Source organism: Neopsephotus bourkii, unplaced genomic scaffold (assembly GCF_033783945.1).
Source record: "Neopsephotus bourkii isolate Nb327-2 ecotype Australia unplaced genomic scaffold, CSIRO-AGI_Nbou_v1 NB_1814, whole genome shotgun sequence".
NCBI lineage: Eukaryota > Metazoa > Chordata > Aves > Psittaciformes > Psittacidae > Neopsephotus > Neopsephotus bourkii.
The window spans coordinates 371,261-389,369 of NW_026902287.1; the positions used below are offsets into that span (position 1 = coordinate 371,261).

Here is an 18,109-nt window from a genome sequence, read left to right on the forward strand (position 1 = left end):
AGACCACATCCACCGCTCTGCCATCATCCATCCACCGTGTTATTTCCTCATAAAAGGCTACGAGATTGGTCAAGCACGACTTCCCCTTGGTGAAGCCATGTTGACTGCTCCTCATAACCCTCTTATCCTTGATATGCCTTAAGATGGCACCAAGGATAAGGTGTTCCATCACTTTCCCAGGAATGGAGGTGAGGCTAACCCGTCTATAGTTACCCGGGTCCTCCTTCTTGCCCTTTTTTGAAGACAGGAGTGACATTTGCTTTCCTCCAGTCCTCAGGCACCTCTCCGTTTCCCAAGACTTGGTAAAGATGATGGAGAGCGGTCTAGCAATGACCTCCGCCAGTTCCCTCAGCACCCGCGGGTGCATCCCATCTGGACCCATGGATTTATGGATGTCCAGATTGCTCAACTGGTCTTTAACCCATTCCTCATCGACTAAGGCAGACCGCTCCATTGACCTATCTTCATCTGAAGTCTCAGCAGTACAGGGCTCTTCAGGACTGCCTCTGGCAGGGTAGACAGAGACAAAGAAGGCATTCAGTAACTCTGCCATCTCTGTATCTTCTGTCACCAGGGCACCCGTCCCGTTCATCAGCGGGCCTACATTGCCTCTGGTGTTAGTTTTATCTGCCATGTATTTGAAAAAGCTCTTTCTGCTGTCCTTGACCCCTCTCGCCAGCTTTAATTCCAAGGAGGCCTTAGCCATCCTAGCAGCTTTCCTACATCCTCTAGCAGCAGCCTTATATTCTTCCCAAGTGGCCAGCCCTTCCTTCCATGACCTGTAAACTCTCCTCTTCCACTTGAGCATACCCAGCAATTCCCTATTTAGCCACGCAGGTCTCCTGACCCTCTTCCTTGACTTCCTACGTGTTGGGATGCTCCGATCTTGAGCTCGGAAAAAGCAGTCCTTGAACGTCAACCAACTATCTTGGGCCCCTTTCCCTTCAAGCAGCCTAGCCCATGGGATTTCCCCTAGCAATTGCTTGAAGAGGCCAAAGTTTGCCCTGCTAAAGTCCAGGGTTGCGATTCTACTTGCTATTCTACTGACCCTACCACACAAGATCCTGAATTCTACCATCTCGTGGTCGCTGCAACCAAGGCAGCCCTCAACAATCTGGGCCTTCCAGGTAACTCCCCCCAGTGTATATACTGGGCATGATGTGCTGTGGTATGGAATACCCCTTTGGCTAGTTTGAGTCAGATGTCCTATCTTACTTTCTCCCCGTTTTTTGTGCCTCTCCTCATGGGCAGAGCAGTGACACTGAAGTCTTTGATCAGGGTAAGCACTGCTCAACAATAACACTGAGGTGTTATGCGCATTGTCCTCAGACTGAAGCCAAAACACAGCCTGCACCAGCTACTAGGAAGGAGTAAAATTAACTGTTATGGCTAAACCCAGGGCACATGTGTTCCTTCAGAACATACTGCAGGGGGAGCCATGCACAAGCTAAGGCATCCACCTCTGTGTTCCCAGAGAGGTCGCACTTTACCTCAGTCAGTGCACAACTCAGCCTGTCTCTGAAGTGAGCACTGTGTGCTCTTATGCCAGGTTTGGTGCTTTAGGCTACATTAAGCAGCAGTTTTAAATCATCTTAGTGACACGGCAACTTCAAGATCCATTAATTTGCAACTCATTAACTTCAAGGCTGCAGCTTTACTGAAGCCAGTATCAGCAGCAGGTTCAGTTACATGCACTGATGAAGTCTGCAACACACCACTATTTTCTATAGTGCAGACTTACCACTGCATATTACATTGCTTATAATATGCATTTCTTATATTACAAATTTATTTATACCTCTATTTATACTTAAATTGCATTTCTCCACAATTCCATCAATTCTTTGTGTTCTTGGTAGCTTCTTAGAAATCAACTGATTATCAAGCATGACCACTTCAAATCAGACAGTATTTCATGCAACATTTTATTGCAAAAATAATTTAGGATGAGATTTACAGTCAGACCTCTGTAGGGTTAAGCACATTTAACAAGTGTTTTCCATTCTGAATGAAGCTGTACTTGAAGAATTAAGACAAGAAAATCTGGTCTAACTGTAAATACAGAAGTTTATTGTCACTGGAACCACAAGTGAAACAAACACAGCAAAAGCTGAAGTACTATTGCTTGGTATTTCTATTTATATGCATGCAGAGAGTGTAGTGACTTTTCAAGGAGCACTCCAGACAACTAAGCCTATACTAACCAGAAAATACTGTAAACTAATGCTAGCTGAGCCACTCTGCAAGATGAGATTTTAATCATTTAATGGCTGGACACTTCTGTGAATGATCTTCCAGGCCCTTCTCTTCATTGGTGCACTCCCTCCAGGCAGCTCATTTTGCTCCTGCCTGCAGAGATTTCCTTTCATTAGCCGCTTTTTGTTTTTGCTGCATGATTTCAGAGTCTCTGTGAAGAAAGAAAGTTGGATTTCAGATCCTGGTGCACTCTGTTTCTAAGCAGGGCCTTCTCCATCTTGCTTTTAGTAACACCTTTAGCAACACTCATTTTAAGAATGGGAGAAACTTCTCAGCCATGAGCACACCGCTTACACGCCCCTGGCTTGGGTTTTTTTTTTCCTTCTTTCAGTACAGTACCCTATGAGGTAGTAAGTTATTAGTATACCTTACATAATTATTTTGGTTTTAAATCTTTTGGCTTTAGAAGTAAAGGACACAACAGATCTACCATCTTCAAGAAAGTATTACACAACCATTCCCTGTTCATTCCAGGCAACAAGCTGCTCAAAAGAAAGAAAAGCTTTACAGTTAAAAAAAAGTATTTAACAACAGATGCAGTAAAACCCAAATTCACAGTTCATGCTGTGACATGTGAATGGACTGCGAATCAAAATAAAGTACTTAAATGCTTTTTCAGCGAAGACTGGATTCTTTCTGATACATCCCCTCAACTTTACTACATCTCACCTCTGTTTTCTCTGAGAAGCAGACAAGCTATCCTCCTTCCTCTTCCCTTTATGGATCTCCTGAGTCTTCTTCAGGTTCTTTTGGCGGGCAAGTTCACGCTGGTTCCCACCTGTAGGATAATAGACAGGTTATATAGGTACTACCACTTTACTTACACAGTTTGCTGTGGGCCAAGGGGACAAAGAATGTGTGTTCAAGAAGAACGGAAAGTAACAATGTAGCAAGAAGTGGCAGCAGAGAAACATATTTATATATCTGCTTAAAAATAACTGCTTAAGCAAAAACATGTGGATAGTAATATGACTGGCCGAAAGGCGCGTGATCAGTAAGGTCATTAGCTGGAAAAGTGCACACCCGTGGAGAAAGAACACTGTTTTGTGATGAAAAAGTAGGGAAGGAGCTAACTGCTACTAACTGCTAGGCACAGTACTATATAAGCCTGTAAGCTCACTCAATAAACGTCTTTAGTTGCACCACAACTGCTGTGTATCCTGACTCCAACTCTGGCAGACCAGGACAGCAGGCCGCGTGAACCGCAAAGTCCGCAATCGCTCAACTTTATTCCACTGAAATCATGGAATATCATGGAATACCTGAAAGAACTTGTACCAATCTATTGCATAGCCTTCGGTCTATTAGCTATTACTTTAATTGCTATTTTGATACAGGTCACTTGGCCTTGGGATTGCTCACTTTGTAACTGCCCCTGTAAATTTTCTTCTCCTTCTGAACCCTTGGATGTTGCTGAAAGCAACAACAATAAAGCAACAACAATAAAGTTACTTAGATATAATTGTTAAGCCAAAGTTAATTAGACATTGTTAGTTATTAGATGTTACTAGCTATTGTGTCGTGCGCTATCTCTTTCCCTTCCTCTTTTCTCTACCTCTTATCATTCATCCCACCATGGATAACACTTCCTAAGATAGTAATGTTCATCCACCAGGAGATAAACTGCGTTGAAGATGGTGTTGGTGAGAACCAACATGGCTGACACCACCACCACAGCAGACGTTTATGCAGGATGTTTACCCCCTGCTGTTACCCAGCTAACGCCTTGGAACAATGGGGGAGAAGACCCCAAGGAAGGCATGTGTGCCACCACCAGGTGGAGGATGAGGTTTCAGCTCTACAAAGGAACGGCAACAAATTGCATTGGAAGAAACGCTTTCCCCCCTGGACTTGGAAACAGAGTGGACTGTCGGAACACTGCAGCTCTGGGGTGGTAGCTATTGCTGGAAGCTCTTTTATTCTTTCCTCTTACTTTCCCTCTCTTCCTTCTTTCTTTCTCTCTCTCTCTCTTTGAAATTTGTTGTTAAGCATTTGTTGGTGAGCAAATAAAGCTCCTTGGCGCTTGAATCTGCGAATACAAGCAAAACTGCACTCCAGCCTTTGACCAGCACGTGACACCTCCCAGTCAGAGGAAACTCCTTCACTGTTAATACTGTGCTGTTCACTTTAGCAGCTGCTTCACATTTCCTTTTTCATCAGAATGCCTCTGCTTTAAAGAAACATTTAAACCTGTCTTCTTCTCAAGCAAAGCAAATTGTCAGGTCTTGCCCTGACTGTCAGTCAACAGCTCAGTCCTCATTTGCCATGGGTGTAAATCCTCATGGCTTAAAAGCAAATGCGGTGTTGTGACCCTTTGGGCTCACAGAAATGGGAAGGGCCAGTGGAACCGATAACCTGGGGGAGGGGGTATGCTTGTGTTCTCCTACCTACAGGTCCATGGCACCTGCCTGCAAAGTTTGTCAAGCCATACCATGAGCTGGATAGACAAGTTGAAGTATCCGATGCCTCAGCTGCAGGAGCTGACCTTGAAGACCCCGAGCGGAACGCAACAAAGGAAGAGAAAAAGGAATGACTTGAAAAACATCACTTGGGGCAACTGAAAAGTAACAACTTGAAAATGTGTGCTGGCAATGTAGCTATAATAAACCACCTGTATTTACTAGCCACTTGCTAATAAGAAACTACACCTCGTATTGTATGGATCTGTCCCTTGTAAAAGAGACGTTAGAGCATGCAAATTTACAGCAGCTCATAGAAAATGCTAAGGCAGAAGCTAGAAAGATTCTAATATGATGGTGGTGTTATAAAGCAGGTAATAGAACCAATTAAGAGGGTGGGATAATCATACCGGGGGAAATTCTTTCTTTGGCTGGTCCCTCACTGTCACCAGCATCTTCAACATGCTGCTGCACCCTGTAATAGTTATACTGCTAATGTAAATCTGTAGGTGCTTTGCCATAGTAATGACCTGTTACTGGGTCAGGCAGGTGAAAGTCTGCATTGACAACGATGGCCAAATGCCTCCTACCATAAGTCAAGGGCAAGACTGGGTTGGCCTTCGTGTTTGCCACCAAGAACCTTTAAACACCACTGTTGGCTGCAACCCAGCAGGCATTGAGTGGTGGGGACACATGCCATGCCAGACTTTGATGTGAGAGATGGCCTCCTCTGTTATAAGAGGGACATCCAGGAAGGAAGGGCAGGCCAAATAGCCTGTGGTCGGCATGAGATATGATCTAGTCCAAATCCCCTGCTCAGCCAGAGTCATCTAAAGCAGGTCTTATGATCCTCACAGACCACCCCCCCCCAAAAAAACCAACAACCGACAAACCAAACCCAACAAAAAGGGCAAAAGTTAGCACAAGTAACTACTATAAGTAATAATAATATAATATCATATTTGAATCTTCTATTATCAAAGGCTAATACCAAGAAGCTGCTCTTGTGTGATTTAAGATTCCTGAAGCAGAGAAGGGGATAAAGAAAGCCAAGGACTGTGTCTTTGGATGTAACAGTATCTATCTCCAGGTTCCCAAGACTCCCAGTATATCTGGCCAACACACTGGTGAAACCTTGTTTTTGGAGCCTGGGCATCATCATATTGCTTTGCTTTTCCTCCATGTCATCTGGAGGCTTGTTACCGACTTGCAAAGAACTGAAGCCAAAGTGCTTACCACCTTGATTGTGCAAAACAAAATTGGGCAGAGACTGATTTTCTGCCTTTAGTACATACACATGGGTGTGAAGACTTCAATGGAATGTGCTGCATGAATCTGAGTGATCACTTCAAGTCAGTTCACAAAAGCATTCAGGATTTGATGGAACTGTCTGGGGAATTGCAATAAAACCAAGGATGGGAGCCTTTTGGACTGTTTTCTTGGTTGGGAACTTTTGGTCCTTGGCTTAAACACATAGTTGGCTTTGTTGTAATAGGGCTTATAGCATTGTTGATGGTTATGATCTGTTTGCCATGTTTGTTTCCTTGTATTCAACGACTTATAGACCAAAGCATAAATCAAGTGATGCTTGCACAAACACATACTGTGCTCACTTTGCAAAGCTTAGCAAACATAAAAGGGGGAAAGGTGGGCCAAGGGGACAAAGAATGTGTTCAAGGAGAGCAGAAAGTAACAATGTAGCAAAAAGTGGTAGCAGAGAAACATGTTTATATGTCTGCTTAAAAATAGTTGCTTAAGCAAAGACATGTGGACAGTAATATGATTGGCTGAAAGGCACGATCAGTAAGGTACTGGTTGGAAAAGCGCATGGTGTGTGTGTGGAGAAGGAACATTGTTTCGTGATAGAAAGGTAGGGAAGAAGCTAACTGCTACTATCCACTAGGCACAGTACTATAAACGCCTGTAGCTCGCTCAATAAATGTCTTCAGTTGCACCACAGCTGGAGTCTGTGCCTCATACACCACAGTTTGCCTGTGAAGAAGTCTATTATAAAAGTGGTAAGGTGTGGCTCTATCTGCAGAGCTAGTATGGCAGCATCTTCTGTAGTTGGCAGTATCTTCCAGCAGTCCCCCCCTTCCAGTGCACAACTGGAAGATAAAAGCTTGTTAGTTTATGTTTACATATCTATAGGTTATGTGCAAGAGATCACCAAGATCCATTTCAGCATTTTTTCCAGTAACGCAATGCAGTTTCTCATAAAAGACTGAAAACAGACCATCCCATCAATAACCTGGGCAAAATGACAACAGTAACTTTTGCTGTTGTACAAACATGATCACATTTTCATATGCTCAAAAATGAAAGCTCCACCTCCCCATAATTTGGGTTGTTCCTCTTTTTCTCTCCAGTCTTAAGACTACGTATGCCATCTCTGAATCTCAAAGAGAGATCTCTGCAATCTTTATGTGCCTGTAATTTCAAGTATACAGAAACAGTTTAGGACAAGGTCAATTTTAAACAGCAACCTGTTGATAAAATTCACCACTTTGCATTCATCCTATTTGTGAGCCAATAAAGGTACCTATTATGCCAACATGTAGGCAAGAGCAATTCCGCAAAAGCAGGTGTTTTGTGCATTCTGTACATGTACTGTATGGCAAGAGGTACCAGAAGCCCAAATGAAAACAGCATATTATGACTGCTGCTGACCAAAGGCTGCTCCTGCCTTGGAAGATAATCCTCACCTGTGACAGGACGCCAAGTACTATCTTTTGAAAAAGCTAGGATGGAACAGGAGTTCTCTTTCTCACTACCATTGAGTGAGATCCTGTCCCCGCATTCCAGGTAGAAAGACCACTATCTGTTCATAAAGTAAATCACCTCGCTATCTCTGTCAGCAATTCAGTTGATTAGAACTTAGTGACTCATGAACAGATGACACATTCCAGGCTATAAATGGTTCTTCGGGAGGCAGGAATGTCTATAAACAAGTTAGCAGCAATGAAACAGCCCTTCGCTGGTGCTTAAAGAAATTAAGTATCTTCTTATAATATGAAGAAATGGGGGCAGGCAGTCAAACCACACGGCTATAGCCAGAATTCACATAGCAGTTATCCTCATATACCTCCTTCCTTTCCAAGCAAGCACTGTGCCTAGTGTCTGCAGTTACCCCATACACATCATGGTTTAAGCCTAGCTAGCAACTCAGCAACACACAGCCACTCACCCATCTCCTCATTCCTTCTTCTCCCTCCAGGTGGGATGGAGAAGAGAATTGAAAGAATGTAAACTGCATGGGTAAAGGTAAGAACACTCCAGTAACCAAGGTATAATACAAACTACTATTACTAATAAGGGAAGAGAATATAAATCTTAAAAGGGGAGGGACAAAAAAAACCCACTAACCAGCAGTGCTGCTCAATACAATTGCTCACCGCCCATTGACTGATACTCAGCCTGACCCAAGCAGTGTAAGTAATCCTTCCAGGTAACTCCCCCCAGTTCACATACTGGGCATGACATGCTTTGTTATGGAATACCCCTTTGGCTCTGCTCCCTCCTGGCTTCTTGTGCCCCTCCTCACTGGCAGAGCACGAGGCTGAAAAGCCCTTGATCACACTAAGTGCTGCTCAGCAACAACTAAAACGCTAGTGTCTTACCAGTACTGTTCTCAGACTGAAGCTGAAGCACAGCACTGCACTCAGAAAGAGAAAAGTAACTCTTACAGCTGAACCCAGGACAACATGGTAAGGCTGTAAACTTCAGAACCAAACTGAACAGCATTACTGAAAAGGTTGGCTGCCACTTGCAAAACATAGGAGGTGGAAAAGTAGATCAATACAGTACACACACAAGGCATCCAAAACCAAACACCTATTTGAAAAGTTTACTTTTATCACCCCTGCTTCCAAGTAAACATTGCCAAGAACTGTTTGGACCCAGTACTCCACCTGGGATGCTGAATGAGTACCCCTAGCTCCAAGGAAGATGGTGTCATTTTCTACATTCTGGAACACCAACCTGAATCTTCCACAAAGTTTGGTCCAGTCCTGGAAGAACACGATTCAACTTCCTGTAACGTGAAATTCAAGCATGATCTGCCACGTAAAGGCCAGTACACCCTTTCTGCTTGTACCTATGCTTGAGCATCCGCATCCATGTCTGCCCTCTGCAAGACATATGCCTTAGCTCAACCTGTTCATGCTCCTCCAACTCCAAGATTCAGCTGTTCTTGAAGACAAGGATAAGCATAAGACCTCTGAATAGCACTGGAACAAGCAGTGATCATCTCTACTGTAAGGAGGTAAAAGAGAATAGCAAGAACTGGCTACAGAGGTCATCATGCCTGAGCAGCAAATGACTAATCAGATGTTAGAACTTAAAGCAGAAGAGTGCCTGCCACTGTGTCCCCGAAACAGAAAGCAAAATTAAATAGAACTGTTTGATAAAGGAAAAATTAATGGAAGACTAGTGACATAAACCCTCTCTAATTCATCTAGTCACCCCCATCTTCATAAATTTATTCATTTTCAGGTACTCTGAAATTTGGCAGTGTACAAGTTCCATGAATTTATGAACTGAGAATCACACTAATTAGCTGTTAATAAGCACTTAATTTACTTTACTAAATGTCCATTTGAAAACACAGGGTCTAATCCTGGTCTAACTGACAACAAAGAGCTAAACTCCAGAAATACATACTAAAGCTAAGGCTAGACTGTAGGGTAGCACACCACAACTTCTACACCTCTAGTATTGAAGATGCTATATTAAAGTAGGTCCTCCAAAAGTTAGATGTTATCATTGAAACTGATGTGGCCTATTGTGTACAGGGGGGTTGTACAAGGGGGTTAGACAAAATGTACAGAGGGTGGTTGTACAAGGGGGTACTGCTTAAGTTATAGCTGTCTTGACAAGTTTAGCAGATGCCTTATCAGGCAGTACCAGGACAGAACCTCCTAATGAGGAGAACAGAGGGGGGTTGTACAAGGGGATACTGCCTAAGTTACAGCTTGTTTGACAAGCTCAGCAGATGCCCTATCAGGCAGTACCAAGACAGAACTTCCTAATGAAGAGAATAGCTCATTAAACCAGTTGGACATAGACCAGACCCATCCAGCTCCTAAAGAGCATGCATGAGGACCAGAGGTGAAAAGTTCAAGCCTGAGGAAGACTCGTTTACTTCATCTTGAAGACCCCTACCCACAAGAGGAAGACTACTTACTTCATCTGAAGACCCCTGCCCACGACCACCAGGAGGCACTGCGCATGCGTGGAGAGCCCTTTAGCTCATTATAATACGAAGCAGGGATAGCACATGAATATGTATAGGCGTATTGTGCAACCTAATACATATGTATGACTTTACAGGATAAATGTAAAAGGAAAACAGCACTGAGGTACGCACGCCTTTTGGAGGACCAATCCCCCGTGCGTCTTCAGCTGAATAAAGCATACCTACTTTACAACTTCAACGAAGTTGTGGAGTCTATTCCACTATCAATCATACTGCTATGCTTGGGTGTGGGATGCTGTGCTTCTTTTTAGCCTTCAGCCATGTGCATTTTTGTATCATTCATAACAGGCAGGGAAAAATATCAGCAGAAGATGTAAACCTGCATTTTTCTCACATTCACGGTTTGATCTGTACACAAACTGTTTTTGACTCAGGTCTTTATTTGCTCTTCCAGCAGTACAGTGGCATTTTGAAGTGTGAAAGTAAAAGCACCTCCTCAGCTAACCACAGGCAGATTCTGTATTGTCCAGTACAGTAACAGACAAGCCAAACCTGCCACCCCGCCAGCTAGGGGAACCAGAACATTCTATGTCTGGCTCACAGTTCTCCGTCATTTTAAAGTAGACATACCAACGTTACTTTTGAATAAGGTGATGATTAGCAAGTACTGCTGCGTTTTCAGTAACAACCTTAACTACCACCATTTAAGCAACACGGTATTAAATACTCAGCAGTGACACAAATGCTCTTTTTTTTTGCAGACTGGTCAGTACCCAGGACTGAAACTCCATGTTGCTGTTGTTCTAGCATATCGCTATTCCTCCTCCCCACCCGCCAACACCTTGCTCTAAGCCTGGGCCAGCAGCAGGATGTAGGCACTCTCAGCCCCAGCGGCCATGCACTCGCCGGGGTAAGGCTACAGCCACAAGTGCCGACATCACACTGCGGTCAACCTCCCGACCCCGGACCAAACGCACGGCTTTCCCCGGCGCGGTGCCCAGGCCGCGCTTCTCTGCAAAGGCCCACCGCCCGCTCCGCCCCACTCCCCGGCGGGGTCCAGGGCAGCCGCCTTGAAGCCCGCGGCACTCACGGGTCATCGCGAGACACTCGGGCCGCGCAGCGCCGCTACCACCGAAAGGGTCACAACCACCGCTCCGGCTGCCAGAACCTTCTGCTTCCCCGCCGCTCCCTATAAGACGTCGCTGATCCCCGACGTCATCGTGGCGCGCGGAAGGCAGTACACCGCCCGACGGTTTGGCCAATCAGCGGGCTGAGCGTGGGGGGGGAAGCGTGGCTGGAGGTAGGCAGTGAAGGGTGAGGACCCCAGTTATTCCCCCCGTCTTAGTCCCCTCAATTCCATTTCTTATATAGTTACTTATTCAATACACAAGTTTCACCTCATCCTGTAACAGAATGTATCCCTTGATTACCTAACCCCTTAAGGCATTCAAGCAGTTAAACAAAACACCCTCTGTAATTAGCAAAGCATTTGAGACATTCAAGTAGTTAAACAAAGTACCCCTTAAAGTAAAAAAGACTTTGATTAGGAAGGATTATTCCTTTGTTCTTTCTTTTCTTTCATCATTGTATTGACAGGAACTTCTATCTTAATCTGATCATTCGTATACATTCTACACATAATTTTCGATTCCTCCCAAAGTGCAATGATGACAAGGACTCCTAAGTTTCTGCCACGAATTATTCCTATATACCTCACATCCGGGAATACCCCGGCCTGATAACGCAGGGCTTTCGATCTAAAATACCCCCACTCGCTTTACGCTTTTATGGAAATCCGTTAGTTAAGGACATTGGAATGCGTGTTCAGTCCTGCCAATTAACTGTATATTCTTGTTTTGGATAATTTATGACCCTGAGAGGCTCCTCTAGCTGTTTACTTTCACAGTTGTTTACCTGTTTCCCAGGCCTTATCAGCTGGAGGAAAGCCCGCACTGCTTTGAAAGAAGATACGGGGTTCTCTTGTTGCATGCCTTCCTTATAGAATCATAGAATCAACCAGGATTGCAAAGCCCTTTCAGATCACCAATCATCACCTCAGTGATGCGAGGAATAGTAACAGACTAAGGAAAGAGTTAAGAGTTTTCTTCAAACTATGCATTATCTTAACTTAGAATAGGGAACAGGTCTGTTCTTTTTCTTGCCAGTTAAACTATCAGAATAGGTAGCAAAACACACTGTTTAAAATCAGGGACCCTTTTCCCTCAAGAAGATGAATGTCTGACAAGAACCTGTTTCAGCTAGTCTCTATAAGACTTGAGGTTGCCAGCTGGGGAAACTGTGCCAAGGGTGAAAAGTGCATGGTGAGGAAAACCTCTTACTTCATCCAGAAGACCCCAGCCCAAGACCACCAGATGGCAGTGAGCAGACACAGGGGGGAGGGGAATATTACTAATGAGTTCTTGGAAATAATTATAATAATCTCCTCCTATGCTTGTGAAATCTGATGAATATTTATGTTTGTGTGTAATAAATAACCAGCTTGTTGAGCATTTGGTGTGCAAATTAGGAGGAGTGATCCCCCTCACACCTGGTGGTGCAATAAACATACCTGCTTTATAACTCTTTGCGAGTTATAAAGTTCTGTTCCATAAATCGCTCAGGACTGCCAAGACCACCACCAAACCGTATCACTGAAGGCCTCTTTGAATGCTTCCATTGACCATGACTTCACCACTGCCCTGGGCAGCCTCTTCCAATGCCTGAGCACCCTCTCTGTGAAGAAATCTTCCCTAATATCCAATCTAAACCTCTCCTGGTGCAGCTTGAGGCCGTTACTTCTTGTCTTATTGCTTGTTATTTGGGAGAAGAGACCGACCCCACCTCACTACAACCTCCTTCCTGGCAGTTGTAGAGAGCAATAATGTCCCCCCTGACCCTTCTCTTCTCCAGACTACCCCCGCCCCCCCCCCAGTTCCCATCAGACTTGTGCTCCAGACCCTTCACTAGCTTTGCTGCCTTCCTCTGGACCCACTTCAGCACCTCAGTGTCTCTCTTGTAATGAGGGGCCCAGAACTGAACACAGGATTGAAGGTGCAGCCTCAGTAGGGCTAAGAGTCCTTAAAGTCTTACTATCTCTCTACACACAGTAACGTACTTTATTTGGTATCAAGGTGGATGAAGGAATCGCTGCAGCAGATCGTTGTCAGTTAAAATCACCACAGAAAGTTTAAAAGGACAACAAAAGCACACAAAGCGAAACTAAAGAAAGAACCCTCAAGCCGCCCCTCCGCTGCTTTCTCTGGCAGCCCCTTCTTCTCCGGGCCCTACAGACCGACAGTAAACCCTCCTCTTCCTGGCCCGAGGGCGCTTTGATCAGCACCGCCCAAGTCCTCCCACTGAAGAACCCCTCCCAGCCGCAAGAACCCGTCTTGCTTGTTTCAAAGGGGCCACAGCCGGCACAACTGACGCCTGGAAAGCTGCTGGCCGAACATTTCTAACAGGAAACTCGGCTTCGTACAGCACCAGCGCTCCCTTCTCCCCACCGCCTCCCTACTCGGCCCCGCCCCTCTGCTTCCTGCCGCCGCCTGGTGATGACGCTACGGGGTCGCCGGGCTCGAGGAGGGTGACATGCCGTGAGGCGGCGGACCTGGCGGCGTTACCGAGCCCCGCGGCGCTGACGCCGCCACAGCCACCGCCATGTTCCGGCGGGCCCGGCTCAATGTGCGGCCCAACGTGCGGCCCGGGGTCAGGAGCGCCGCCAGCTCCGCCAGCAGTGCCGCCGTCAGCGCCGCCAGCAGCACTGCCGGCAGCGCGGCGGACACGGAGCCTCATGCCTCGGGCTCCCCGGTGACTGCCGGATCAGAGGCTGCGGCGGAAGCCGTCGCCGAGCCACCGCCAGCCGCGTCGCGGGTCGAGAGGTGAGTGCTACCGAGGCCCGCGGTAGCTCGGGTGTGGGGTTGCCGTGCCGCTCCGTGCGGTTCCTCGACGGGTCTGGTCTAGGTCGCCGCCACAGCCCGTCTGCGGATCTCCGGGAGTGGGACGGGTCTGGGGAGGGGGTGCACCCTGCCCCGGTGCCCTTGGGATGTAGCCGTGGCTGTCTCTCCGGTAATGCTCGTTGTCGCGACTCATCGTCGCCGGGTAGGACCTGCCTTGGTTTGATGTTGTCTCCCCTTGAAAACTCCTGAAATAAAGGTGCAGCTCTGCGCCCTGTTTGGTGCCCGGTGGCTGCAATCGGACAACAGCTTCTGGGTGTCTGACGCATTTGCAACCTAAGCAAAATTTGCGTTTCTTTACTGCAGTTCCACTGCAGGTTCTTGAAACAGTATATGAGTTAAGACTGCAAAGGAGGGGACTGGTGTGTTCCAATACTCATTTTTAATGGCAGTGCAGTAGCTGGGAGCTCCAGTTTGTTGTGTACAGCAAACAAAAAAAAAACAAACCAACTGAATGACTTTAATTTTGCATCCTTACGGCGCTGCCTGTTTTGCCTTCACTTCTTCATGCATTAGCAAGGGAGAAGTCTCTGCCATTTCCTTTTTGGGTTTTTTTTTTTAAAGTGCTTTTTACTGCAGTTGAAATGCATGATAAAGTTGATCCTAGGATCAGTCAGTCCTTCAGGACTGCCCTGTTGTGGGCTACCCCCCTAAAGGCCCACACACTGCTGCTTGCTTGCTGGGATGGACAGAGAATTGAAAGGCAAATGAGCCAAAAACTTGTTTGAGATGTTAATAGGTAAGGCAAAGGCCTCTTGTATAAGCAAAGCAAAGTCAGGAATTAATTCACCTCTTGCCATCTCCAGGAAAACAGGGCTTCATGCATGTAGTAGTTACTTGGGAAGACAAAGCTGTCACTGCAGACATCTCCCCTGTTTTCTTCCGCAGCTTTTATGCTGAGCATGACACCATATGGTATTGGATATCCCTTGGGTCAGTTGTGGTTGTGTCCCCTCCCAACTCCTTGTGCATCCCCAGCCTTATTGCCGGTAGGGCAATGTGAGAAAAGGCCTTGGCTCTGTGTAAGCACTGCTCAGCAACAGCTGAAATGGTACTGTGAAAAAAATAAACTATCCTGTCGAAAGCAGTACAGACCAGTTCTTCAGGACATTTTCCCAGTTTGGTAACTGCTTTCCAGGATAACCTTCTCGCTTTTATCTATCTGGTTTTGCATTCTGCACGAATACCTCTATTATTTTGGTTGAAAGTCATCCTGAATGGTATAATACAAGGTCATCTTACAGTCTTCTGTGAGTAAAAATTCTGGTATCAGACTAACTAGCATGGCATATCTTTAGTAGACACGTGCTGCCTTTAATTCAACTTGCATTTTACATCTTTTATACTTAAATACATTTTACATCTTTTATGCTTAAGCTTGTGTTGTGCTATAAGGATGTATAAGGATATTTTTCTTTCAGTTTTTATTTATAAAATTTATGTGTTGCAGAGATGAGGTTACTGGACCTTTTGTTATTTGATACTTTTTTCTTAAATGAAGTTATAATTGTTATTTTTCAATTGTGTGGTACTGTTGCTGATTCAGCAGATTTATTAAAGATTTGTATGTTTCAGTGTAAATTATTTGTAAGTTCCAAAACTAGACATCAGTGCTGTTCTGAGGGGGAGAATATTCTAAGGGATCTGTTCACATGGCTTAAAAAGTAGACCATTGCCATATAAGTAACAGGCTTGGAAAATATTTTACTCAATAAATGTGGAAAATATCTAGGTGTACATCCACTTGTTTTACAGAAAAAGCGGAGCAGTTATAAAAAACTTAAAACAGTTTGGATGAAGTTGTTCATACTGAACATAGAGTACAAACCTTTTCAGCATGCCAGTGCAGAGAAATACATGGGATGTGGCTGGGAAGGAGTTCTATAGCAACGTGCAGGTTTGGAAAAACAACGCACTTAGAAGAGACGCGTTGGAATGCTGTGGTGGGTTTCACAGCTCAGCTGGGCAGAGAAAATAATAATCCAGCGTAAAACTGCTGTGAGAGTCTCAGGGGAACTTTTAGGGAGCAAGTAGAAAATGCACAGGTGAGAGCTGTTGCCTTCTTGCCTCTGGTCACCCTAAACTGTACCGTAGATCTGGTTCTTAGTTTTTGGATGCTTTTGAAGGCATATAGCAACCAAAGAGGAGAAATCAGGCCTAGGGATTTATCACAGAGTAGGCAGTAATAGTTTTTTGAGGGAGCTGTCTCTGGGGTAGTGCGTTTTAAAGATTGACCACCTGGCTGTGTCTGAAGATTAAGAAAGAGTGGATTTGAGGGTCACGAGGGCAGTAACTGATGACATACAGCACAATGTGTTTGTGTGTAGTCTGCAAGAAAAGGAAAGTCAAATGTGAGAGTATCTTGCATATTTATCATTCCAGCCTAAGGTGTTCCTTCATAGCTGCTCAAACCTGTGTTTGCAGTATAAGTTACTTTGTTTTGTTTTCTAAATGGCTAATGTGCTTTGTTGATTATCAGGCAAGTGAAAATTCTCTGAGCGTAAGATTTTTCTTTTCTTTTTAAATGCAGTTATTTGCTGTATCTTTGTACATCTGCTAAATTGTATTTAACTGTACAGAATCTGGTGTGGCACTCTGATTTAAAACTGAAAAAAACACAGGCGGTGCGGAAAGATGAACAAAGAATTGCTTTCCACTGTCTCTTGCCATAGAAAACCCAGACTGTATTGAATGGAACCTGAGAGAATCTTGTTCAAGATAGGCACCAGGTAGTGAGGCTGCTGAACTTGCTGAGGGATGTTCTGTGCACTAAAAATATATATGAACTCACAGTGTAGGACAAATTGATTCAGCCATTTAAGAGAGGCTGTTAAATGCAAAAACCATCATCTGCAGCATTTGTCTGAATAGTAGATGGTAGCTGGAGAGCATCTGGGGAAGTTTCTCTGTGGGCTTATACTCTTCTATGACTTCCAGGGTATTCTTGTGACTCTCCTTGATGATAGCTAAGTGAACCATGGGTGTGGTTGTCCTTAGGTACAAGGCATAGTTCCGATGTAAAATTAAAAAGAACTCTTTATGACTCAATTATGATTCTGTGCTGCCTTACTGTAAGCAACAGCCGGAGAGCCAAACACTGCAGGAGTCTGCAGATTTAGGCAAATTGTAGTGGTTGGCAGTTGTGCTTGCACTTTGAAAATGATTTCTGCATAAGGGATGGAAAAATATTTAAGAAAGCTTTCCAGGAAAGCTGATCTTTTTTTGTCTTTAAAATGCTACTTCTGATGTAGTTAAGCATAACCAGCAGCGTAGGAACGGCTCGGCCAGGAGTGCAGCCGAGGGATCTGGTGAGCTCTCGCCTTATGCCCAGAGCCCGGTCTGGGAGCTCAGCTCAGCTCTGGCTGCCTCGGCAGTGGCCAGCGTAGGCACCCAGACAGAGCTGATGAGAGGGGAGGCTGCAGTGCAGGGCTCGGAGTGTAGGGAGTGCCTGCGCTGGTCTGGGGAGGGCGCACAATGGACAGGGCTGCACTCGGTGCGCCCTGGTGGAGGTCCTCCTGCAGCGGGTGGCTGAGCTGCGGGACACTGGTAATCGGCTGCAAGATGCCAGGGAAGCTGAGGGAAGCAGCTCTGCTTGCTCCAGAATCAAACTGTGCAGGGGCCTCAAGCGTCCACTGTAGCTCATGAAGGAAAGAAGGCCACTAACCCAGGAAGCTGGGAAACAGCAACAAAAGAAACCAACAAAAAAAGGAGGAAGAGGACAATTAAAAGCAAGGGGCTTCCTCCTAAATCTGATGTCCTCACCCAGAACCGCTTTGCAGTTCCCCAGGGGGCTAATGAGGAGACACACTCACAACATGAACAGCTGACTGATGCACCCGTAAAGATGATCTCTGATGGCGCTGCTAGGAAAAAGCGGTGGGTCGTAGTGATAGGGGACTCTACTTTGAAAGGCACAAAGGCACCCATCTGTTGGCCTAACTCAGTCTCAAGGGAGGTGTGTTGCCTATCATGGGCTTGGATCAGGGATGTTACAGAGAGCCTGCCTGGTAATAGTAAGTCCCACTATTACTCACTTCTAGTGATCGATGTGGGTGCTAGGGATATAGATAGCAGTAGCCTGGAGACCATAAAGAAGGCCTACAGAGCCCTGGGAGAGGTGGTTAGGGGCTCTGGAGCTCAGATTGTGTTTTCATCAATTCTCCAGGATAAAGAGGAGGACCTTAAAAAGGGTAGGAGGATTGGCCAGGTTAATAAACGGTTAGAACAGTGGTGCCATAGTCAGGGGTTTGGGTATATAGAACACGGGTCTCACTTTGAGAGGCCAGGTCTACTGGAGGCTGGTG

The 18,109-nt window shown here is 45.5% G+C and overlaps 2 protein-coding genes across 2 annotated transcripts in view; one reads left to right on the forward strand and one right to left on the reverse strand.

The window, feature by feature from the left end:
* Positions 1-1,908: 1,908 nt before the first annotated feature.
* SERF1B (small EDRK-rich factor 1B) lies at positions 1,909-11,085 on the reverse strand. The gene is made up of 3 exons (XM_061342706.1): positions 10,943-11,085; positions 2,926-3,034; positions 1,909-2,407 (listed from the first exon to the last, which is right to left on the reverse strand). Exons 1-3 carry the CDS (start codon positions 10,947-10,949, stop codon positions 2,335-2,337), a joined length of 189 nt encoding a protein of 62 aa, XP_061198690.1. The 5' UTR covers positions 10,950-11,085; the 3' UTR covers positions 1,909-2,334.
* A 2,409-nt stretch (positions 11,086-13,494) lies between these two features.
* BDP1 (B double prime 1, subunit of RNA polymerase III transcription initiation factor IIIB) overlaps positions 13,495-18,109 on the forward strand; it is a 51,770-nt gene continuing 47,155 nt past the window's right edge. The window contains exon 1 of the mRNA XM_061342715.1: positions 13,495-13,730. Within this exon, the coding sequence (XP_061198699.1) occupies positions 13,510-13,730 (221 nt within the window). The 5' untranslated portion in view covers positions 13,495-13,509. The remainder of the gene's footprint in view (positions 13,731-18,109) is intronic.

Bases quoted from the DNA above. Each gene is read 5' to 3' on its own strand.
- SERF1B (XM_061342706.1), bottom strand. The intron at 2,408-2,925 runs GTGAGATGTAGT...CTTTCTTCACAG, and splicing joins GCTTCTCAGAGAAAACAGAG to AGACTCTGAAATCATGCAGC.